Raw genomic sequence first — 24,960 nt, forward strand, 5'->3', positions numbered from 1 at the left:
CATCTCGGCCAACGTTTTTCCAATAATATCTCTCTACACTGCAAAAAGTGGATTCTAAGCAAGTAAAAAATGTCTTACTTTAAGAAATAAGTTCTTATTTTTTCCCTAAAAAGTAATGATGACTTGCTGAGCAAAGTTTTCTTGAGAAAAAAAATCTTGTTTTAGGAAATAAAATCAGATATATTTGCTAAAAAACATGCTAATTTTTCTTGTAACAAGAAAGAAAAACGTTTTGAATCTTCTTCAGCTTTAGACAAAGAATGTTTTTTCTTATTTTAAGAAAAACTAAGATCAACAACTCTTAATGTAAGAACTGATTCTCACACAGAGAGATAATACATTCCATTCTTTAAAGTGGGCGGCTCGGTGGCTCAGTGGTTAGAGCCTCAGCTTCATAGCTAGAAGGTCCTGGGTTCGATTCCCACCAAAACGGGGCCTTTCTGTGTGGAGCATGTTCTCCCATGTCTACCACTAAAAACATGTACAATAGGTGAATCCTCCAGCCAGGTGATTCTGACCATCAGCCTGGCTCCACATCATGGAGACGGGTCCCGGGGCGAGGGCAATATTTTCCTTAAATATTAGTATTTATTAAGAACATTTTGCTCAAAAATGTGTTTAATTTAGAACATTTTGCTTAAATCAAGCAACATTTAATTAAAATAACCCACAATTTTTCACTAAATAAGAATGTTTTCCTTAAATTATTCCATTTTTTGAGGACATTTTGCTTAATTCGAGCTTTATTTGCTTAAATTTAGTGTTTCTTTCTTGATTTATGAAGAAAAATATTCTAGAAATAAGAATTCTTAGCAAGAAAAAAATGCTGACCCCATTGGCAGAATTTTTTCCTTAAAACAAGATAAAATGTCTTGTTTTAATTTTTTTCCCCTTGTTTTTAGTAGGGCACGTTTTGCAGTGTAGGATTTTAGCTCTAGTTTTTTCCATTCCAGGATGACTTCCCATACAACGGGCAGTGTCGCTGTCTCCAGAACCCATATGCACACTCTTCACAATGCGCAGCTGCTCACTGCGATCCCGAATAACCTGCAGTTCTGTATATTCGCCATCATATCTTCTGTGAACTCTGTGCTGGTAGTATAGCTGCCCTGATCGAGCAACGTCATTTGAGGACAGTCTCCGGAGATTAGCTTTTTCATTTTTGGTCATTCCTTTGGCATACTTGCCGTTTATAAAATAATCAAAAATTAGATCAATGTTCTTGGCTTTTGAATTGCTTTCTTCGTCCATCATAGAAATACCTTACAGGCACTGACCGGTGTGTAGATCCAGAGCTCCATCGCGCTGGTGCCTCCTGCCACTATCGGCCTGTGTTCCGCTGTACTCCACTTAAAGTGATGCAAAATGTGTCCGTGATGAGACAAATGTCCTGAATTTTGCAAAAGTAGCAAATGCTAATGTCAGCAAGTGCAGGATGATTGACGCCCGCTCCAGCCAATGACGTACCTTCATAGTGGTGACCTGTGACCTCAGAGAAGGAAAACCTGCACTTCTGATTATTATTATTAATAATCCAAATGAGCCATACATTTCTCTTTAGTGATATTTTATCTCAACAGCTGTTTCATAAAGCGACAGCAGCAAATGATCCATGTGGCTTAAGTTTTACTAAATGAAAACAAAAGCATTTAATCTGTTTCCTGAGTTTCCTCTTTAACACTGACATGTGACTGAGCTGTGGGGACGACAACATGGATTTATCACTTTTATAAAGTTTGGCTTGTGCAGAATCTTATTTTTTAATTATCATTTTTATTTTTAAATGTGCTCAACAGTGGTTGCGCATGAATCACTCGAGGGTGGGGGCGAGGGGGGTGGGGGGGTTTGGCGCAGTGGCTTATGGGATGGCACATAGCTCCTAATCACCGGTTAGTTAGCATCAGAGGTCCCTATGCTAAAGTGGCTATGATAGTTAGCATTGAGGATACTTCCTAACGGACGGCCCAATTCGGAAGCGTCTTGTCATGGCGGACGCTGACGCACAGCCGGTTTGGCGGAAGAGCTCGTTTCGGACGCAGCCAGTGTCTTGCAGGCCGCAGACAGACCCTTCTCCATCGCCGCCCCCACACTCTGGAACTCACTGCCCCAACCGCTCCGTGCCTGTTCTGACCCCCCCACCTTCAAGAGAGAACTCAAAACCCACCTCTTTAAAAAGGCTTTTAATATCGAGTAACTGCCCTCTATTTTAATGTGCTCATTTTATGTGTGATTTTATTCTTGTTTTCTGTAAAGCGTCTTTGAGTGTCTTGAAAAGCGCTATACAAATAAAATGTATTATTATTATTATTATTATTCTCCTCTGTTGATTGGAGTTTATGCTATTTACAAAGTTTTAGCAGTAATACATTGGTACATTACTAAAAGTAGACTACAAGTGATATTACCAGTTTATTTCTGTATAAAGGCATCAGTAATTTAATATGTACAAATATATATGACTCACAACGTCTCATCAGGAGCATGATTGTTTATTTATTTATTCATTATAGGGACAGTGCATATTAATATACATTATACAAAATGTAAATATGCCTCAACAACAAACTCAACAATTACAGAGACAACAGACAAGGGGCCAGCAGGGGGCAGCGAGAGGTGATCCTGTCAGTGCGGACAGCTCTGATTCTCAAAGAGGCATTTCTTAAACTGTATTTTAACCCTAGAACACGATCGCCCAAATTCAGAAGAAGAATCCATAAAAAGTACTTGTCATCAAAACATGACAATACATGACACATGTGAGTCGTGTTCTTTAATACTAAACTGTGTCATAACAAAATGAAAGAAAAGCATCATGACATGAAAATGCTTCAAAACTACTGGAAGATTATGAATTTGGGAACAAAATATAATAATAATGAAGATGGAAACTTGTTTTTTGGTCCACACATTCCTGGGATATGTGAGACTTTGGTGAAGCTCAGTGTCTTTGGCACAAACAGCCTCAGGAGAGAAACTAAATATGTCTGATTTTGAATGGGTTTAAATGAGCAGCTGACTAAAATAACCATGTGTTACTCTCTTACTGTGAGGCCAGAGACTCCGAACTCTGCGACCGGAGCAAAGCTGTCGTTGAAGACACAAAATAAATGTGTCAGTCCTGACCTTGAAAGGGGGCAAGAGCCTGATTAAATACACTAACCCTCCCCTACCTTCTATCACTATTGCAAACATGGGCCTGTAGGAAAAAGTGTGTTTTGGATTAGGAAAACATCAAAGATGTGAAAGACAAAGCTGAAGCCCAGAGAGTAGAACTAACTAAGAATTTTGGGAAACTATGCGCTCAACAGAAAACTGGATGAGAAAGCTACGTGCAGGTAACAGGCCGAGCAGATGGACTGACTGATTAGATATCTTGTTTCACTTCTTATTTGCTCAGTGGTTTGACATCTCCATCTTCCACCACTTCAGATCAAAAGCCTTCCTGCGGACATTGGAGCCACAGTGCACATCTCCGTCGTTTTCATAGTAGGACCTGAAGTCGTTGATGAAGTTACACTTGAGGCCGAGGGGCTCCAACAGGCGGATCAGCTCTTTTTCGATGGCACACTGACCGTCCACCTTGGGTCCAAAGGGCCTGCCGATGCCAAGGTTCTGCCCCAGAACGATCAAGTTGACCTGAGGAGAGATGGCAGATACGTTTTTGTTTGTAGTGTATATACTCAACTACGCTCAAACATCCAAAACTGTGTAGTGAAGACAATTTGACCTAAGACATGTTCAGAACAAGTGTGTATGGACTTTCAAAACAAATAGGAGTTACATGGACTGCAACATGCTGACGTATATCAGAGTGAGGAAGCTTTGTGAGCCCTGGACAACACTATGCAGGATTACTGGAACATGTGAGCCAAACAAAACCAAACACCATCACAAGTGAGATGTGTGAAGGACAAATACATGAACTATAATACTGATTCACACTTACAGAGTCTGGGTAGAAAGAAACAGACTTTGTTTCAACTGGTTTGTACAGAAGTGGAACGTCCACGATGTCGTCCTCGTCCAACCCCAGCTCTTTCTTCAGATGGTCTCTGTTCCAGTCGATGCACCTCTGAGAAAACAACACGTCTGTCAGTGTGTCGTCTGAACATTGTTCTGTAAAAGAAAAGCTCCACACTCACTTGGTAGTAGTTATTCTTTTCGTGAAAGACTTTGTCGGCCAGAAGCTCATCTACTGTCACTGGTTTCACATCAGGAACATCTTAAAGATGAAAAGAAAAAAAACTGTCTGTTTAAAGGCATTTTTTTCTTTATTTCTATCTGTAAAATGGCAATGCATGTTTTAAAAACAATGACAAAAGTGAAATAATTCAGTCAAAGCTACTACAATAACCAGACATTCAGAGACACCAGCTGACCTTCAAAGAACCGGGCTTGACCGTGACCCTCTTTCTGCAGACGTTGCAACAGTTTGTAGGCTGCGTGTGGACTGGCCAGCAGCAGGCGGAAGCCCTGTTTGCAACGATAACAATTGTGAGAACTTACATTTCATTGAAACATAATTTCCCAATTGTTGTTTACCTTTATGTCTTTGGTTGGCACAAAAGACAAGAACTCATCCACATGTCCCACATAGAGCCAGTCAGTGAACAAGACAACGGGCTCCTGAACGACCTGAGCACTCAGGAAGTTTCGGGTTGGACTGGACATGTTCCTACCATCAGTTTGGCTTTGGAGAGAACACGGGAACTATTATTTTTTATCAGATGCGACAAAAACTACAGTTTTAAGCTCTTTGTTCCATGTCCCAACAAATGCCTACAGAAGCAAGAAAAGTCGACCAAATACACATCATATCCAAAACAAAAGAAATGTGAGCGTACTTTGGCTGTCAAAGCCAGGTCTAAATGCCTGTAGCCTATGTCAAATATTGGGTGGGTCAAAGGCTTGAAGTTTACTTTTTATAAAATCGTCCTCTACATTTGACTCATTCTGCCACTTGGGCAACCTGGGGGAACTGCAGAAGGCAGACGCCCAGGACCCATCTGAGGAACCAGGCTAATGGTCAGAATCAGCTGGCTGAAGAGTTAAAACTGTTGTACATGTTTTAGTGGTGGAGGAAACCTACGCAGACACGGGTAGACGTGGCCGTGAGGCTCCGCACACAAACCATGCGCTCGATTTCTGCTTCTGACGTTCATCAAACATTCTCACTTTTGTCGCGGCTCCTTTACAGATGTGTGTGTTTAGATGTTCTACTGTTTGGAGCTTGTTTCTGCTGCAGCAGGACAGAGTTAGCCACTGTCTTCAGTCCGGCCACAGCATCTGTTCACTCGCTAATCCAGGTCAGGAAAGGCCACATTTACCTAGTTTAGGGGATCAAATGTTTACACACACCGTTGTTTTGTTGACATAAGTCTGTGCAGTGTAGCTTAACAACATGATGCTAGCTTCCTTAGGGTAACAACTGTTTCCTGACCTGTGCTCCATTCATTTCTATGGGGAGTTAGCCGTGTCTAGTTGTAATAAATAAATGAAGCAGTACATGGCAGAAAACATATATTAACAAACTTTACACTGGGTGTAAATACTTCCGAAGAGGAGACTTCTGCACCATAAAAGTACTATTGTGTAAGTGGTGTACTTACAAAGGGAAGGCTCCTCCGTGGACGATGCGTCCCAGGGGGTATTTCTTTCCGTTCACAGTCACAGGAGGACTGACCTCCAGGTTTCCAAAGGACTCCAGGCTGTTCACTTCATCTCTGGGGGGTTTAAAGGTCACATATCCAAAGTCTGGGCCCTAAAACACAATCACAGTGACTAATAGCAGTATGCTAGCCCGTTTAGCTGCTCCTAGCACATCTTTTATGACCTTAGCTTTCAGCCTTTCACAGCATTAAAAAATAGCTTGTGATGTAGCTATTATTATATATAGCTTACTGTTAATCATTTAACTTCATCTAGAAGCTACTTGGCCTCCTATTTCTGTCTGTGTGGTCAGATGTTTATAAAGAGGCTTGTAGTCGGCTCTACAGCAGGTTAAAATCAGCTAAATCCCATTATAGTGAATAGGACTAAAGCTCCATTAGACCCGGAAGTAGAGCCATGAACATTTAGTGCATTTTATAAAGGCTAAAATAGACAATACTCTTATTTAAAACTAGGGACTGGGCCTTGTCTGACGTAATAAGTTGAACATTTGTCAAGAAGGTGATCAGAGTGTTTTGGGTTTTCCTCACCATCAGACAGTTATATGGGAAGTTATCCAGCTCTCTTTCCCGCGGAGAGTTAAAGACCACGGGGAAGGACTGGTACGGTGCATCGATGTAGCCAAACTCCATCTCATCCTGACAACAACAACGACGGTGAGTCAGACACGGCACTACTCCTATTTCTACTGTAGTATTTATAAATGCAACAGAAATGTCCTGCCTGTGTCCAGCGGTCGCCTCGGTTGATTTCATTTTCGATTATTTCCAGCTCACATCCCACTTTCTGCACAAGCGTTGTCATCCCATCAATGAAATTCTTATTATCAGGTGTGCTAAGAGGAAACACTACTGTTAAAGCTTCAATCAATCCAAGACATGACTTTGATGAGAAGTAAAAACCCTCATACCGGCAGATATACACCTTGAGAGGATCTTGTACATTAGGCGTCATGATCCATGGGGTCATTTTGAACTGCACTGTGTCGGTGAAGATGGCAGTTTCGGGTGATCCCTGAGTCATCATATCAAATTAAATAAAAGAATTATACATGTAAAGATGAATAAACTTTAAAATAAACTCAGCTCACCTGCTGCAGGAGACTGACGTGGATTCTGACCAGTCCAGCAAAGTCTTTGTCGGCAAACTTGAGTCCAGACACATTGAAGGTCATCTCTTCGGTGAATGAAATTTCCCTAGAAAGTTTCCCACTGGCCAGAATCAAAGGGTAATCGCCGTCTGCCAATGACATCATTACAGTCAATGATGAATTATTATTGATCCAATATAATTTGTCCAGTCTGCTCTGATCCACACCAGGGCTCTGATGACTCGAGTGTGAATAAAAACCACAGCGAGGCCTGGAAAAAGACTCTTAGCTAAGCTCTAGACCACATGGCTGATCACACTAAACAAAGTAAGTCTGAGTAATATGGAGCGCAATTCTGCCCAAGATGCTATTCCACTCTAAAGACTAAAGAAAGGCATCAATGTTGGAAAATTGTTAAAATGTCATAGTCTCCACTGTAATAATACACAATACTAGACCTACCTTGGTCTTTGGAAAATCTGTTGGTAAAGACTTGGGCTGCTTCTGCGTCATGAGCCGACATGTGCAGCTTCAGGCTGTAGCCCTCGGGAAGCTTCTTTGGCCCTGCAGTCCTCAGCACCATCTGAGCCATGTCCTTCAAATCTACACATCACAAAAACATCATTTTTTTCCAAATTACAACAAAAACACATTTCCAATACAATGAACTGTGTCTAAATCAATCCATGAATGGAATCTTTTTCCCTCCGTCAGTCTGGTATTTACCCTCCAATGTGCCGATATAAGTCTTCTGGTTGTCTGGTCTCTTCCCAGAGTCGCAGTCACAGTTCACCAGCAGGATCGCCCCGAAACCATCAGGGCCCCATTTCCACGACGCCTGTTCACCACACACCACACACAAAGTTTCACATCACAATAGACTCCCTGTTTAAGCGTTGGTCATGTATGGTAATGTACAGTAGATTACACTACCTTGTTGGGGTTGTTCTTCTCCACCTTTCCATCTTGGTCAGCGTCCACGTCCAGGGAGATCTCTGCCAGACAGTCACTGCCGGTTAATATATCGATTAAGTGTTTTGTTCATTATAAGAAGCGGTGGGGCTCTTACCGACAGCCGTGAGGAGCAGATCTGCGAACGTCAGCCTCATTATTTGATTGTTCAGCATGTTGATCGTCACCTGTGGAAGTAAATACAAGCATTCATGTTTAAGTTTGACTTTTTTCCCCTTAAAGCTTTTAAATCTATTTAAATGGTAAATGGTCTCATACTTCTATACTGTAGCATTTTCTAAAGCGCTTTACAGGAAAGGAACCACTCACCCACTCACTCTCTCATTCATACACCAATGTACACAGACACTGGAGGCAAGGTGGGATCTGGGAATCGAACCCCTGACCTTCCGAACCTGAGACGACCCGCTCTACCAACTGTGCCACTATCACCTCCATGTACTCTCACTGTTTACACTCTGTCCTGTCTTTGATTACACATTTCCTTCTTTTTGGCCTCCCGGACTGAGAGCTGATGTAACATCATCTTATCTTATTTTAAAATGATTAGTTTAATCCTGGGTTTGACCTGTCACAGTTATGAATCACACTTTTCTAAAATACCTTTCCCTCTCCCTGCTCCGCACTGGCACAGCTCATACTCAGGACCAGCACAGGATGGTCTTTCAGAGGCAGAATATCACCACATGGCACATTGCACTTCACGTTGTCGCTGTAGACGACCGAGAAGAACTCGGCTTCGGAAGGAGCCGTCCTGGAACAAAACACCACAGGTCCAATATTAAAGACATAATGCAGAGAACAAAAGATGCAGAGGCTGTGGGTTCAGGTTCGGGCCTGCACCTGTAGACGTTGATGCTGAGCTGGGTGCCCACCACATACAGCACCTCAGTGCTTTCTCCATTGTAGTCCACGGTGAGGGTGCGGTTCTGAGGCATGTCTCTGTTCTGAGGAGCAGCTGAAGATTCTCTGACGAGGCTCTGATCAGATTGTGTGATTCTGAGTTTTACATGAGGGTTTATAAAGGCCACAGGTGCTGCTGCCAGCTGAGACGTGATTGGTTAAACACACCCTGCCCCGTGAGTCACCTCCTAACGCCTCATTTCAGTGGAATTCATTGCATCGTTTGTTTGCAAGATCAATGTGAGTTCAACTTAGTTTTTTTGTTTCAGTCACACAAAATAATCATTTTCATGTTACATGTTTTACTAAAACAGGCAAAGGCAAAAGTTTGTTTGCCTGACAGTGCATTCAACTCAGGAAAAGTGACCTCACATAAAACAATAGGAGCAAATAGAAATGAAACAAAACATGACCTTCATGAAGAGGACAAGATCATTTACATCTTTCTCAAATACAGACCAGGATCATCTTTTTACATGGAAATGAAGAACTACATCTTTTCCATCTCTTTTACATGAGGGTTTGTAAAGGCCACCGGTGCTGTGGTCAGCTGAGACGTGATTGGTCAACACACCCTGCCCCGTGAGTCACCTCCTAACGCCTCATTTTAGTGGAATTCATTGCATTTGCATTTGGCACTGTTTTGCAAGATCAGTTTCAGTTCAGTTTATTTGTTTCAGTCGCACAAAATAATCATTTTCATGTGTTGGATTTTTGTTTGAATAAAGAATATTAATAATCGATCAGAGAGAGTTGAAGTCTGAATCAAACGGATGTTTATTTTGTGAGCTCAGGGAGAACACAGGACAACATGACAGTGGCTCACAAAGTGTTCTGCCTTCCAGCACAATCAAGGACATATTTATGTGTTCACAACAGAGGTGATAAAACAGAGAACATGATCTTAGTAAGACGTCACAAACTATCAAGAGACTGTTCATGTGTCTCCTACAGGCTGGTGACCCTGTACCCTCGGCCTTGCTGCTTGCACATGCTTAGTTAGTCTAAGGCACCACAAGGTGTCAGGAATAATGGGTCACTGAACATCTTGTGTGGCGCCTCAGAGCCGAGGACAGAAATCTATTTTTGCCATTATACATGTTTTACCAAAACAGGCAAAGGCAAAAGTTTGTTTGCCTGACAGTGCATTCAACTCAGGAAAAGTGACCTTACATAAAACAATAGGAGCAAATGGAAATGAAACAAAACATGACCTTCATGAGGAGAACAAAATCATTTACATCTTTCTTAAATACAGATCAGGATCATCTTTTTACATGGAAATGAAGAACTACATCTTTTCCATCTCTTTACTTACTTCATTCCATCATTTATACCTTTTCCTTTAGCCAAACAAACTTCATCATCTCTTAAATGATATGTAGTAAGTGGAAGCTTAAAGTGCTTTTGCACAGATTTGAATGGTTTTATAATAAACAATATAATGACATTTCATAAGGTTTGATTTAAGAAATAAAGTAGACGTCTGATCAGAATAAGTGATTAAAAAAAGAATGTCACAAAAACAAAAGAGTCAGGTGTAAAGTGTGGATAAAAGTGTAACGTTACGTCTGGATCAGAGGTGTCGTCGTGGGCCCAAATCCAGCTTCCTCGGCGGGTCGCGGCCACATAAAATGCAAACAGGAAAATACTGTTGACAAAACATTTTTTCAATAAATGAATAATAATGAGCTGATGTTCAAATAGAGCTGAGTTGGTCTTAGGACTGTAATAAATATAATAAGATAAGGTGAAATCACTGCTTACACTTGTATCGCTCTTTACAAGCACAAGTTTCTCAAAGTCCTGTCATTATACTGTAGTCTTTATTCATTCACTCCACACAGTGGTGGTAAGCTGCTATTGTAGCCACAGCCGCCCTGGGGCAGACTGACCATTTACCACGTGGTTGTAATGTGTTGTTTATATCTTGATCTCTTGTTATGTGGATGATCCATGGGTTTTGTATTCTCTGAAATTACGATTCAAATACATGTGACTTTTTACATGACCAGGAAATAACCAGTCCAAAAGTCCAAACTGTAAAAAATAAACATGTGCAAAGTCATAAAAGGCTGATCAGTAAAAGGGAGTTTAAAGATAATACTGATGGTTAATGAACACACGTGACTCACGCATGTAAACACGCACTCTGAACACTCTCACTAACCCCGCCTATTGTACATGTTTTTAGTGGGAGGGGAAACCGCAGCAAAGAGAACCTGCAAACTCCACATAGAAAGGCCTCGTCTGACCCAGGGATTGAACCCGTGACCTTCTAGCTGTGAGGCATCATCACTAAGCACTATGTGTGCTGTGCCACAGTGTGAGCCTCATGTCCTCAGGCAGGTCCTTCATCAGAGCAGACGCTTTAAGAGCATGTTTATTTGTAGAGCACTTTTCATACACAAGGAAAGGTCAGTTAGGCATTATCAATCCAACAAACAGTGATTCATTCCTCTTCCCCCGAATCTGTTGCTCAACTGAGCTTTTGTCCTTTTGGTCACCGCCTCTTTGCTTTCTCTGACATTGGTGGCCGATAAGTGGTGAGTTCCATAGAAGAGTTCTTGCACAAGACTGACACATGTGTGTCCCAGGATTGACCTGAGCAGATTTGGTCTGTCAGGTAGTTAAGGCTCTCCCCCCACCCGCACACAGACAGACACACAGACACATACACAGACAGACACACAGACACATACACAGACAGACACATACACAGACAGACACACAGACACATACACAGACAGACAGACAGACACACAGACAGACAGACAGACAGACACACAGACACATACACAGACAGACACACAGACACATACACAGACAGACAGACAGACAGACAGACACACAGACAGACAGACAGACACACAGACACATACACAGACAGACAAGCAGTTAAAATATAATAAAAAATAATACAAATTCACATAAGGCTGGGTTCATACAGTGTTGCATAAGTATCGCCCCCCCTTTAACTTTTCGACATTTTGCCACGCTATGAACCATAAACCTACATTTATATAATTTAAATTTTATGTGGAAGACACACACTAAGAGACACAATTGTGAAATGAAATGAAATTTACACATGATTTTGTTTTTTTTTATTAAAAAAAGTACCGGCTCCCCTGTCCTTTTAGTGAAACCAATCACCTTCAGAAGTTTCCTGGGGATTTCTGAATGATCACATGTTGACCTGATGACTAAATCGAGTCTACCTGTGTGTGATCTAATGTCAGCTGCTCTGTGATGGTCTCAGAGGTCTGTTAGAGACTATTGTGGAGCAGAAGCTTCATGAAGTGCAAGAACACACCAGACAGGTCCGGGATTAAGTTATTGAGAAGTATAAAGCTGGGTTAGGTTATAAAACATCTCTCAAAGTACAGTTAAATACACCATCCAGGAATGGAAAGATTTTAAAAAGAAACAAAACTGAGGCACTCAAAGAAAGAGTAGCATGCTTTTTAACTGTATGAAGTGGTCACATGACCCTTAGGGGCTGGAACTCAGTCAGCTGATGCAGTACATCCTATGAGCAGGATTTCAGAATACAAGAAACACAAAAATACATATCAGGAACAAATATCTACAAATTATTTACAGTCATATATGCAAACATCTTCTATAAACAGAAGCATTACAGAAAAGGGGTAAAGTCCAGTTCCCATTGAGACCTGGATACTCTGTTGCTTTAAGAGTGTAGATCCAGAAGGACTCCCTCTGCAGGAGACGCCTGTCACCTCCTCTTCAGGACTCAGGGATGTGATCTATACCAAACACTTTTAAGGTGTTAAGTCCATGGTTAGAGAGTTTAAAATGCAGTGCCATGGGGTATAGAGGATTCCCTGTACGTATGGCCTGTTTATGTTCTGCTTATCTACATACATCTACAGGCCATACGTGATGACAGGTCCAGACTGTGTCCTCTGTCATGAGTTGGGTAAAAATTTGTGAAGTTGGCAATAAAGCTTTAAACTAGTTTTGTTGAAGAATCTTCTTTGGTGTGTTGCTGCAGAGTGTGCAGTGTAAGTGAGATGCAGTCTTAATACAGTAATCTCAATATAGATATAAAACTGTTCCCTGTGTTTAGTTTCCGTCTATTACACTTGATTCAAACTTAAGATGAAATATTTATTGAGGAGTACAGCGAGGCCTCTTCACTTTGAACCTGGGCAACTGCGTAGACCACTTGCTCAGTCTGACACCGGGGGGCGCCGCTGGTCCTTCTAAAGTTGACTTCAGCATATATGACGACACTGGAGTCTTCTATCTGGTCAAACAAACAAAAGAGGAGATGGTTAGAAAAGAGCTCCATTCTTTGGGATGAAGAACAGAAAGTAAATAAGTGCTTTATTTGTCACAAGTGTGTTCAGGTGTTAGTCCTGAGCCACTGCGACGCACGCATGTTTTGGAGGTCGGGGAAAACCGTAGCACCCGGAATAAACCTGGCTGCCTTCAGTCTCCTCTGATCCTCTGAAATGGGTGGCACCTCCTGGGTGTTCAGAGCATGGTGTCCTGCACTGGTCAGCTCCTCCACCTTCTCTTTCCTTTTCCTCCTGTGCAGCTCCTCCACTCCACAACAGTCTTTCACCATCTTCTGGGAAGAGCTCAGCAGTTAATCATTTTTATTCTCCAGTGAACGTCCATTAACCAGAACACTAGTAAGGATAGAAGGCATGTGTGGCTTAGCTTTGAGTCTTGCCCGGATACCTCCTGTTTCCTGTTGCGTGTGTTGTGACACCTCCACTGTGATGTAGGTGTGGGGGCTCTTGGTGCCTCTTCAGTGTTTCAGAAGAAGAAATGTGTAGGTCTCAGATGTCTTTCGCTCATAGCTGTTTGTTTACTTTTAAAAAGCTGCTTTCTTCAGAACCTCCACAAAATCACAGAAAAGATGTTTTCCGATAGTATTCCAGCATGGAAACGACATCACAACAGAGCGTACAAAGAACACAGACGAACACCACGCCCTGCGACATAAGGCTCAGGGCTGAGAGATGCAGCAAAACATTAAGCACATTTTTTCACCTCAGATGGGTCACACAATTTTGGATTAATTTTTTTCCTAATAAATCACCATTTCCTTTTGGTTCATGGGATACACATTTCAAAAACACACCTCAGCTTAAACAAACGAACGGTGCTCTCAGCACAATAGAAAGGAGACGTCTCAGTTTGGTCGATTTTTCTTCTGCACATTAATTTTCCCTGGGATTTGCTTGTGTCCTCTGCATTTTCAGAATCAATGAACAATCACCCGACCTGCTCTGAGACATTCTGCTTTCAAAGTGTATTCATCGTGGCGCCATTGGTTTGTTAGCATGCTGTTTGCTGAAAAAGAAAGCTGGTATTTTCCACGTAATATAATTCACACTGCCTCCTGTAGAGGAACCAAGCGAGAGGCAGTTCTTGGGGATGAAGTTTTAAGTTATAAACGTTATAAATGAATGCAGCGGCTCCACCGGATATGCTGGAGAAAAGCACATAACTGACACAGATTTAGATTTCATCGCGATGCGGTGAAATGGGATATTCTGCACAGCCTTTGAACCAGGTGAAGGTGAAGTGAAACCCACCTCTGTTTCCGGAGCGCCTTCTGTTGGATATAAAAACACACAACTGTAACACTGTGGCAAAAACCCCATAATGCTCATGTTATTCAGCGATCTTAGCACTCGCCTTGTGTTTTGTTCCATCCCCTTTTGCAGCAGAGAGTAAATACTGTGATGAAAACTAGGATCACCACAGCAGCCAGAGTCCAACCCACACAGAGCAGCACACCTGTCAGAACACACACAAACACAGAGGTTTAAGCTGTTATTATATCATATGATGTCTGAGATTTTACGTTTGATACAAATTAGCGTCTGAAAGTGTTAGCTAAATGCTAACTCAAATCCAGTTAAGATTCAGATTTTTGTGGATCAGATACACGTCCAATGGCCACTAAACATCATGTTAATGATAAAGAAACCCCAGTAACTACAACTACATACAGTAAATGTCATGAAAAGGACAAAACATACCTCCCCAAACGTTAGTATGGGCGCTGGGCTTCCCTATTCATTTGTATGGGGATGTTCAATTTAAAAAGGTTCCAGGAGCCGTTTGCTAAAGGCATTTCTGTGATTTCTATGATGTTAATAATATACATGCTAACGCTAGCTTCGAGTGGCGGTTTTCTAATGGACAGTATGTCGTGTCAAAACGTTTTACTTGACTTTTCTAGTGCCTTTTGAATATGTTCATAGTCTGCCAGAAAACGTCTAAAAAGAGGGAAATAATAGTGGGACGGGCAGGAGGAATTGGGACTGACAGGCCACCATACAAAGGAATCCAGGTCAATTTAACATCAGAATCTCTGTCTGTCACAACATGACGTTAGCTCTGAAGAAGGATCAGCTGGTCTGTTATAATATGTAGTATAAAATCTAGTTGATGGAAGAATTGACATTAGAATTCTTCATACTGTTCTAGCCCAAACACACACAGGATGAGCAATAAATAGGGGGCAAAAGCCTGAATGGCTGTACTCCAACCGAAAGAGGGGTGTGGGCATTGACAGAAGAATCCATGGCTACTTTCACCGTCCTTGGTCGGCGGTCGTCACCCAAACCCTAAGCGGTCACAAAGCAGTACCGTAAAGCGCAGAGGCGGTGTTGTCCTGCTGACGTTCAGACGGACTGGAGGAGCTCTCAGTGTCGTGCAGGGAGGAGACGGAGGGCCTGGGACTTAAACCTGGAACACAGCAGTGCGGAAATGTAAAGTGACATGTTAAAGAGTGACGCGAACAGTGTGACCACCTGTCCCTCTTTGGATTGATTGACTGAGCTGTTTATTTGAGCTGATTACATTCTTACATATTCTTACATGAATGAACAGTAAGGCTCAAGAGGAGTAAGCTGAAGCCGAGCTTATGTGTGCCCACCCTCCATCCATCTTTATTAATCACCCTCATGCAAAACATATTATTTTTTTTTGTTCAACAGCAAGACAATTCAGAATTATTTTTGTTTCCGTATGCAAGTATACACACAGTAACATGTGTGCACTTGCCTATGAACTACATTCAGTCCTTCTTCAAAGATCATGTTGACATCATTGACATTTTACAGTGCATTGTATATTACATAAAGGAAAAGTACTGTAGCATTCAGGTTATCAATGTGTATCAATATATCAATATGGTGACATGGAGTATTTCCTTATGCTGTATAACACCAGTCATTACTGGTGAACATTACTAGTTAATTAAGTTATCATGAGAGTTGGCTATACTATAATGAGTAAATTATTTAGAAAGTTGACTATTACAATGATGGGAATTATCGGTAGTTCTATTATGAACTATTAACTATTATTATGGTTTAATTTGTACTTTTTTTCTATTACTATTATAATAATAACTAGTGTGTTTATTATAGTTATTAGCATTATTTTATTATTCCTTGTTGCTTTCTCGTTGTCATTACCATCTGCACAGGTATATTTATGTGTAAGCATTATTTTACTTTTGGTTGTACTGCACAGCCATTTAGATCATGTCTCATTTTTTCAACGAAGCTACATTCACATAGAGAACGACAAATGATCCAACAGTGTTTCTGAGTTTTCTCAGTCAGTCGTCAAAAACTTGTTTCAAAATGAAGTCCTTAAATGTTACTGAAAAGTGCTACAGTTTCACGCCGGCATTGATCTTTTATGCTATAGAGTCACAAGAAATAGAAAAGAAGGGTCCAAAGCACATTCAACTAGTGACATTTTCAGTATTTATTCAGTCTTTTATTTTTCCCAATTTGTTCAATATCCCAATTTCACGTCATTCCTCTGCTTAATGTAATGTTTCCAAATTGTAAGAACTGATAAATGCATCTATTTGTTCTGGGGACATTAAAATACATATATAAATAAAATATACAATGTGTCATAACTCTCTGGATAGAATATTGTGACCTATTTCTTTCTGTAAGTGTGACTTTAGGCCCAAATGCTCTGGTGCTGATGTTCACTGAGCTCACACTGGTGAATGAACGTGAGTGTGAGAGTACCAGGGGGGGCAGTAGTGGGGCGCTCCTGTGGCTGTTCAGACGGAGTACACGAGGGCTCTTCACAGACCGGAGACGGGGCGGCAGAGGATGGAACCACTGCTGGTAATCAGACATAAAATACAATTATAACCTGGAAATGTGTTGTGTGGCAATTTCTGTTCTTTTCATGTGCTTTACATTTGGTAGAATTGTACATAAATAAAACGTTGTGTCCTACAGGGGAAAGCGGGGTGTGTTGAGCCACAGGAAATGTCATTTTTATGTAGCATTATAGCTTAGAACATTACAGTTCAACTCACATGATGAAAGAAGTGGATACATTAGCCAGAAAATAACCCCATTAAATACATTTTTTCACAACTCAAAATGAAATTGCGCCTTGTTCACAAAAATAACTGTTATGAAAAATAGAAACAAAATACATTTAGGTAAAATTGCTGCTGGGACAGAATAAAATGGTTGTTCAACTTATCGCCAAGACCTGGTTCAACTGACCCCGCCCCTGGGACAAAGTGAGCCACTTCCTTTAAAACCATTTCCTGTCCCCAATTGATGCTAAATCGTGTTAGTGCAGCCAAAGCCTCCATAGTCAAAGCCACAGTGTGGAACTTTCCGGGTTATAGATTACGTGAGGAATAACCCCCACGTGAACCGAGCACATTTTCTCCAGTTAGGCTTTACCCAAATCTAAAAGCTTCTTGAATACAGTGGGTGGCATAAGTGCCGGCCCCCCCTTTAACTTGTGCAATTTTTAATGCACAACACACGAGTCAAGAATATCAAGAGGCCAGTTAGCGTTCCAATTCTCACTGGCAGTCCCGATCAAAACATTAAGACCACTTGAAAAATGAAATTCACATTTTGAATGGTTCGATCTCAACGAGGTTCCAAGTCGAACATCAAAATGCAACAAGAAGAAATGGGACTGAGACAAAAACTACATTTGAGTAAAGCTTTTATTGAAAACAACAAATAAACTGAAATAGACTCTTTGCGGCTGATGGAAAGTTTAGGACCACATGCCTTTAACAGGACAAATCTGTGCAAAACATTTGCATTCAGTGCCATTTTCTGTGGCAGCCGTGGTCGGGTTTGTTGAAGACCCAAACAAATTCTAAGGCAGAACTCCTTTCATTGCTTTTCATTGCATATGATAAATAAACTTGAACTTGATTTATTTATTATGTATTTTTAAGAGGACCTATTCATGTACGTGTTAAAATCAAATATTTCTAAAATTCAATAAAAATAACTGTAAAAATGTGGTTCTTGTATCAGTTTTCCAAACAGAAAGCAGATTGGGCCCACACTGCTCTCTACATACATGTCCACATATGTGCCAGAAGAGTTTTTAGAGATGCAAACAAAAGTGGCTCACGTTACCTCTCTCCCCCACACAGGCTCATGGAATTACAGAGTTCCACTTACCCACGACTTGAATGAAAAAGTCCTTATGCTGATAATCTGCTTTTATGACTCCGACCCAGCGCTCCACTCCACAGCTGTACTGCCCGGTGTCAGACAGCCTCACGTCACTGATGTCCACACGTACGATGTGGACATCGGAGCGCTGCCTCGTGTGACGAACGCTGTATCTGCCTTTCCTCTCTATGACGCCTGAAGTCTCGATCAGAACATTCCCTCTGCTTCTGCAGTGGTTTTTACAGAAGACCGTCCAGTCTCCAGTCACGTGAAGCTGGCACCTGATGCTGAAGTTTCTCCCTTCGGTGACCGTGTAGGTCTCTGCTGCTGCTCCGGTGAGGGCAGGTCGCTCATCTTCACACAGCACTGGTCAAAACAAGCAAACACAATAACTAACATTTACTTTAGTTACTTTTAGCCAAATGGTTTGAAATCCACATGTTTTTCCTTCAACATTGGGCTGTACGATATAAGAAAATAAAATGCATTCGATAACTGTCTTGTATATTGCAATAATGATATATTTTAATATTGTATTGACCATATCAACGCTGTTCATTTTAAACTGCAAACCCTTTTTAGCAAATTGTGTAGAAATAAGTTTAATAATATGAAGTCAGGGCCAAAACCAGGCTAAAATGAAAGTAAACTAGGAACATCATGAGCTGAAACTGAACTTTTGCGCATGCACTTTTGTTTCATGTAAAACCCTATATACATAAATCCAAATCTAGTCACAAAAATGTTTGTACTTTCGACACATCTAAATCACCTTAAAGTTTTAGCTTACGCATAATTTGTCCAACATCAGAATGAAACAGGAGACAACCATTTTCCATCAATCAAAACTCACCGAAAAGCAGAACTAAGATGAGACATTTTCGTCTTGCTTCCATCACAGGAACTGCTCGAAATGCTTCTCCTCCAAAACAGACCACAAACCCCCCGATGTGAAACTTACTGTACTTCTCTCAGTTCTTCTGTCATGACAAAGGTGTTGGGCTAAACCACACCGTGCCGTGCAGAATATAGGGGCAAAGTTCGACCTGTGTGGCTGAAGAGTTATTTTGTCACCTTTCCCCAGCCTGAGGAGCCCATGAAAGCATTTGGCCCTGACTGTCTGTAAATGTGAACAGCATTAGTCAATTGGGGGCGTTGCTTTTTTTCATGTTGACCTAAATGCTCATGTTTAGACGTTAGAACAGGAACTGACCTGAGAATGTAGCATTCAAATGTAGGTCTGCTATATTGTTGACAGGTTTTTGAGACGCACACACCAATTGGAATGAGAATGAAGTTATTTTGAACATGTGATGTGACCGTCTTATTGGGCTCCATCTGTGTAGAACTGCAGATTGACAAGGCTGCGGAGGCTTGGAGCGCAAAAATGAAACCACCTTTCACTTTTTTTCTTCTTTTACTTTGAATTACAAATTAACTACATAGCTTTTTTACATCAGTGAGAAAAATGAGAAATGCCGTTTTGTGAATATTCTTTACCATCAAGTGAAGGACTTTATTGAACCCTTTTGATAATTCTCCAAACTACCGCAAGTTAATAAAGAAAAAGTTCCCTTTCTTCCACACGTTTTGAGTTCAGTTGTTAAGATGGACATGAGCTTTGTGGTAAAGAGACAGTGGAGTACAAAGGAACCTCTTCAGTTTGGACCCGAGGGACGGAATAGATCACTGCCTCAGTCCGACACCGGGGGGCGCTGCTGCTGCTGATTCTGCTCAAATCCACCTCTGCGTACATGACATTACTGGAGTCTTCTTCAGTCTGGACATATAAAAACAGTGAAGGTTTAGTTTATTCCCCATTCTATTGACAACAGTTCTTTTATCAATCTGATCAAAATCCAAGTTATAGCATATTTTATAAATACTTTCTTCATTGGAATAGAAACCGGTGAAACCATTTAAATATGAATGAGAACAGTACCTGAATTATAAAGAGCTTATTCAAATAATAGAAATAAACAAGCAACAAGTCTTGTTCAAATGGGAAAAAAAGTAATTTTGCCGAAGCATTCATGCAGCCATGAGACGTCTGACTGTGCCAGTTTGGTAAGGCTTTATTATAAGAATTCATACATTAGTTTGTCATGACCATATGCAGGAATATATCATTAATTAATGTGAGTACGCATAAAATACTCATGAATAAACACAGTTAATTAATGCAATGATACTTATGAAATCATGAGTAATTAATCATGGTCCTGATGAATCTGCTCATATTTGTTCATGAAAACTCATGAACTCATGTTATTACATGATGAAGTCATGCATAAAGTCATGCATTCATCTTGAATTAAGCATTATGTACCCTTATTATAAAGCGTTATCACCAGTTTTTGTTTTGTTTTATGTGAATAGGCCCAATTTGGAGATATTGACGCTAGTCAGTTTTAAATCTTTGTAAGTGAACAGTTAACTGTTAAATTCTGTCCTGTTTTTTGTTAGTAAGCTGCCCATCACAAGGAGTATCTGAAATCATATAAGATCGATCCGCAACATGCTCACCTTTGACACCGGACTGCACTCTGTGGCTGCAGACTCTAGGAAATAAAAAGAAAAAAGCGCCACTTTAGCACAGCAATTTCCTTTATCTTTCTATATTTTCACAGTGACGCACTTTGTTTGTTGACTTTCTTCATATGATACAGAAAGGTCAGAGTCATCGATATGATGATCACAAGAGTCAGGGCCAAATAAGGTAGAACTCCTGTCAAAACACACACAGTCTGGGTACAAAATAGAGAGATCTACAAAAGAACAAGAGAAAACTGACCATGTGCTGCTGCTTGGGGGCAGGGCGGATCTTCAGACAGTCCAGAGGAGCCTGTGCCATTGTAGAGGGGGTCAATGAGTGTGGGGGCAACTTCTGGGTCCAGGGGAGGACGGAGTTGGGACAAAAGGAAAAGTTACCGTTATACTTCTTATTTTAGCAGTGTTTGAGGTATTTATACTCTGTACTATTTATTTACAAATCAGTGCAGTTGATGACATTGAAAACCTCTACTACACTATCAGTAATATAAGTGATAATGCTTTAGTGTTAGGGTCTTATAAACAAGATTTCCTCCATTTATGACTTCCTCCTTTACTTATAAGTGATGAGGAAGTCTGACTGTCTGACCATCTGCTGACCCCGTGACAGGCTCTGAAAGACGCTGAAGATGGAAGATGGGTCTATTTTTATGGTGCGCTCAACAATATTTGATGTTTTGCCTGTCCAATTACATGGACAATCAACATCAATCAGACTTTTCAGCCAACCAAATTTCTGAATTCTCACCATTTTTTTTAACTTAATTTATTATTTTGATGAGTATAAAAAAAATAGAATCAATTGTTTCATATTTCTGTGAAGCACTTAGGTCTTCCTGTTGTAAAGTGCTATTTAAATAATTGATAGATCTAAAAAATGATCTTAAATATGCTGGTAAGTTAAGGAAGGTAAGTTAGCTGATTGTCTTAGTCACAAGATGGGGGGCCGGACTTCCCCATGTTGACTCATTGTTTTTGACAAATGGGATTTTTGTTTGACTTTTCGTTTTCTAAGCGAGGGGGTCCGGGAGTCGTCCCTTTAGGACATTTTGAAGGAATTCAAAATATTGTTGTTGTGAATTTTAGTAGTTTTCTATTTGACAAAACAATCAGAGAGGGGCAGAGGGTTGGACGTCTTTGAGTCAGGGTTTGCCTGTTATTCACATGGCCATCATAAACAGACTTTTAGAAAGAGTAATTACAGGCAAAGATAATGCATTACCCGTGACGACTTGAATGAAAAAGTCAGTGAACAGGAAGTACGTCCTTGTTAGTCCAACCCATTGCTCCAGAACACACCTGTGGAGGCCCTGGTCAGCGCTGCTCACATTTGTGATGCTCACAAACACGACATTATGACCTGAATATTGCTCCTCATATTCCATGCTGTATCTGCCAATCTGTGCACTCTCGTTTGATGAAATCACCAGAAAGTCTTCTTGGTTATTGCAGTAATTTTTGCAAAGGATCCTCCAGTTCCCAGGTCGACTGAACACAAAGCTTGCAGTGATGTCTTCTCCCTGAGTGGCCGTATACAAAGGGATTTGAGCTCCGCCGAGGCCTGGTCTTTCACCACACAGCGCTGCGCAACAGACAAATGTTCATTTCACAATAATACATAACACAGAACAACACTAAATTCACAAAAGTAAGGGATGTACTCACCAAGAAACATGTAGACACAGTAGATACTCATGTTAAAGCTGTGAAGTTGTGTCAAGTTCAAAGCCAGGAACTGTGTGTGTCCCACTTCTCTAAAGGGAACTTTTGGTCATGCATACAAATCACCCACATCCTTCCTTTTTTCACTCAGTTTTGTGATGATATTGACCAAAACCCTAAGGGAGTTATAAATAAATGCCAGGCGTAATATTGTGTTTACTGACAGTACAAATGCTGCATCATGTGAACACTCTGCGGCAAGACAAAAGACAGATCAGGCAAATTCACACTATAATGGGGAAAAAAAATGCTTTGTCTAGTTATTTGATTTCTGAGTTAGTCTTTACTGTGAAGTATTATTGTTTTGCAAGTGTCGTGCTCAAGAGTAACCACCAGATGGGGCTAGTGTCTAAATAAAAGAGTAATAAAAGAGAGACGATTAGACTCCTGTAATTCTGTGAACCATTTATTTGACCAATGTTCACTTGATAATAAAATGTTTACCATTTGCCTTCATTATCCTGTTAAATACAAGCTGTTTGAACTGTTGATACACCAATTTACAATCACGTTGAAAAAACAAATATGTTAATGACTATACTTATACTTATTTATGAGCATTTTATTAGAGGATCAGCCCCATGAGATGAATCATCTCGTTTTCAAGGGGGTCCTCAAGATCATGTCCAAGAAAAATAGAACCGAGAACAGCAGAGTAGATGCAATCAAATCAAGCAAAAATGATAATAATACTAATACTACTACTAATAAAATAATAATAAAACAAAACATTGGCGCACGCACACCACACACACACTCATACACACACACCCACACACTAGCTCTCACAATTCACCTCCCCACCCGTCATAAAAGGACTCAACTTCCACCCCCATCAGGCCCAAAGCGCTCCACAGTAATGAACCAGTCACCAGTTTATGTCACTAGAGACACATTTTAAACCATTTTTAAGTTCATTTAAAAACATTTAAAACCAGGGCACATCACAAAGGTGCTTCGAGGGTCAGGCGTTTTGAGAGCTACTTGGTGTGAGATGTTTGAGAACCACTGGTGTAACATAATGCACACAACACAATACCTGTTCTAATATAACACTACATCACAGATATAACTAACAAAGCTAGCATCCTATGTAGGTATATACATACACACATACATCTATGTGTATACTTATTTAAATCCTCATTATCTCTGTATGTTTAGTACCAAATTCCATAATCCTCATAATGAATTACTTTATCATAGTCTTTAAACTGAATCATCGACTGTATAAAGTCTAAAAAGTGCTGCCAAACACAAAAAGAAAAAAAGGGATCTTTTCTACTCGAATCCTTTTTTGGATGACTTCAAAGTGACAGTTTCTTGAGTAAATACTTTGGCTGCTCTAGCCAGCTCTGACCTTTTGTTACCGTTAGTTTGGTGGAAATGGTTCCCATTATTTCCCCCCATTTGTCCCATATGCATGTATACATGTTCAAGTATTCAATACAATTCCATTTGTTTATTTATTCATCTTTATTACTTGCATTAGTTGAAATCCTCAAAGTGCCAAACAGGAGAACAACGTAAAAGTTGGATGTATCCATCCAGAGTTAAAGTGGAGTTTTAAAGGGAATTCTCATCCAGGTTCTTCATGATGTTCTGAACCCAGGTCATGTTTGGATCCACACAAATGGAGCTGTTGTTCTTCGTCTTAAAACTGAAAGACAAAACGCCACGATGTGAGCATGTGGACAATCTGCGTTTAATTGAATTTAACTGATGAAGGGAATGTTGAAATGTAGAAAGTCTTTGGGTCAGACACCACTGCAGGACTCCCACTCCATTCTTTATTTCGAAAACGTAGATGTGCTACAACTTTAAACATGTTTTGTACCAAGTTATTGAAAGCACAGTTGTAATATTTTCCTTACATGACTCCAGCTCTGGCACAGCGCTCGTCTGTCACATTGTAGGATTTGATCTTGTCGGATTTAATTTTTCTTGGGTACACTTTGAAACAGCAGTTAGTTGGTCCAAGAACATCTGAAAAATATGTATTTTTTAAACAACGAAAACATAAAAAATATAAAAAATACCTGTAAGAGACTGACCAGAGCAGAAGGCTGCGGTGAGCAGGAGAGCCCCCAGGACACACAGGAGAGAGGTCCTCATGGTTTGTCAGGAGATGGTGATGCGAGATAAGACGCCTGCAGAGCAATGATGGGATTCTGACAAACAGGTAGCACAGTCACGATATTAAAGTGGAGGAGGACGTGGAGGGGCTGTGGTTTAAGAGAACATCATGTGGCTGACAGGAACTCTGCACTCAGGTTTCTACTGAGAACAAACATGCAAGTGTGGTCAAAAGAAGTAAACTATATCAATCTCAATCACACTGTTCCAACGATGTATACAAAATAAACATTATACAGCAAACATAAAACTGGACATATCATATTTTGATGTGTTTTCAATCATTTGTTAATTATCATAAATTGAGGCTCATTTTTGAGAGAATTAAAACTCCAAAGACATTGGAGTTCCACAAAGATGTTTATTGAGAACACAACTTTAACATACTGTGTGCTGCATTGCCTCAATAGGAAAAAGAATTATTACAAAAAGTTAAAATAA

The 24,960-nt window shown here is 40.5% G+C and overlaps 4 protein-coding genes and 2 long non-coding RNA genes across 9 annotated transcripts in view; 1 reads left to right on the forward strand and 5 right to left on the reverse strand.

The window, feature by feature from the left end:
* LOC306980290 (equilibrative nucleoside transporter 2-like) overlaps nt 1–24,960 on the forward strand; it is a 313,304-nt gene that overhangs the window by 97,499 nt on the left and 190,845 nt on the right. The gene's annotated exons all lie outside the window — the stretch shown is intronic.
* On the reverse strand, nt 3,336–4,214 carry LOC306980775. Its single transcript, XR_013794047.1, has 3 exons — nt 4,146–4,214; nt 3,950–4,075; nt 3,336–3,639 (listed from the first exon to the last, which is right to left on the reverse strand). It is a non-coding gene; the product is annotated as an uncharacterized lncRNA (long non-coding RNA).
* Nucleotides 4,348–8,795, reverse strand: LOC306980729 (protein-arginine deiminase type-2-like; the record flags this gene model as incomplete). Its single annotated transcript, XM_079580158.1, has 13 exons — nt 8,579–8,795; nt 8,339–8,489; nt 7,833–7,902; nt 7,697–7,758; nt 7,490–7,601; nt 7,226–7,366; nt 6,764–6,912; nt 6,584–6,687; nt 6,397–6,508; nt 6,204–6,311; nt 5,613–5,764; nt 4,546–4,693; nt 4,348–4,476 (listed from the first exon to the last, which is right to left on the reverse strand). The coding sequence occupies exons 1-13, from the start codon at nt 8,671–8,673 to the stop codon at nt 4,348–4,350; spliced, it is 1,533 nt and encodes a 510-aa protein (XP_079436284.1). The 5' UTR covers nt 8,674–8,795.
* Nucleotides 14,307–19,151, reverse strand: LOC306980730 (uncharacterized protein; the record flags this gene model as incomplete). The annotated part of the gene is made up of 5 exons (XM_079580159.1): nt 18,962–19,151; nt 18,115–18,474; nt 16,687–16,785; nt 15,278–15,376; nt 14,307–14,419 (listed from the first exon to the last, which is right to left on the reverse strand). The coding sequence occupies exons 1-5, from the start codon at nt 19,002–19,004 to the stop codon at nt 14,307–14,309; spliced, it is 714 nt and encodes a 237-aa protein (XP_079436285.1). The 5' UTR covers nt 19,005–19,151.
* LOC306980806 (uncharacterized protein) lies at nt 19,598–22,606 on the reverse strand. 4 transcript variants are annotated; one of them, XM_079580241.1, is made up of 6 exons: nt 22,327–22,606; nt 21,884–22,243; nt 20,903–20,992; nt 20,747–20,836; nt 20,635–20,669; nt 19,598–19,888 (listed from the first exon to the last, which is right to left on the reverse strand). In XM_079580241.1, the coding sequence occupies exons 1-6, from the start codon at nt 22,355–22,357 to the stop codon at nt 19,712–19,714; spliced, it is 783 nt and encodes a 260-aa protein (XP_079436367.1). In that variant the 5' UTR covers nt 22,358–22,606; the 3' UTR covers nt 19,598–19,711. The 4 variants fall into 4 exon arrangements, with proteins under 4 accessions (XP_079436367.1, XP_079436366.1, XP_079436369.1 ...); XM_079580240.1 differs by having other exon boundaries at nt 20,903–20,995; XM_079580243.1 differs by lacking the exon at nt 20,747–20,836.
* Nucleotides 23,846–24,630, reverse strand: LOC306980886. The gene is made up of 3 exons (XR_013794063.1): nt 24,438–24,630; nt 24,258–24,369; nt 23,846–24,043 (listed from the first exon to the last, which is right to left on the reverse strand). It is a non-coding gene; the product is annotated as an uncharacterized lncRNA (long non-coding RNA).

This window comes from Gobius niger (genome assembly GCF_951799975.1).
Source record: "Gobius niger genome assembly, chromosome: 21".
Lineage (NCBI taxonomy): Eukaryota > Metazoa > Chordata > Actinopteri > Gobiiformes > Gobiidae > Gobius > Gobius niger.

Excerpts from the sequence above, each read along its gene's own strand:
- LOC306980806 (XM_079580240.1), bottom strand. The coding sequence starts at position 22,357 with ATGAGTATCTACTGTGTCTACATGTTTCTTG. Across the intron at positions 20,996-21,883 it reads TTTCATTCAAGTCGTCACGG|AAGTTGCCCCCACACTCATT; the intron begins GTAATGCATTAT and ends CCCTGGACCCAG. Across the intron at positions 20,670-20,746 it reads GAAGAAAGTCAACAAACAAA|AGTCTGCAGCCACAGAGTGC; the intron begins GTGCGTCACTGT and ends TTTATTTCCTAG.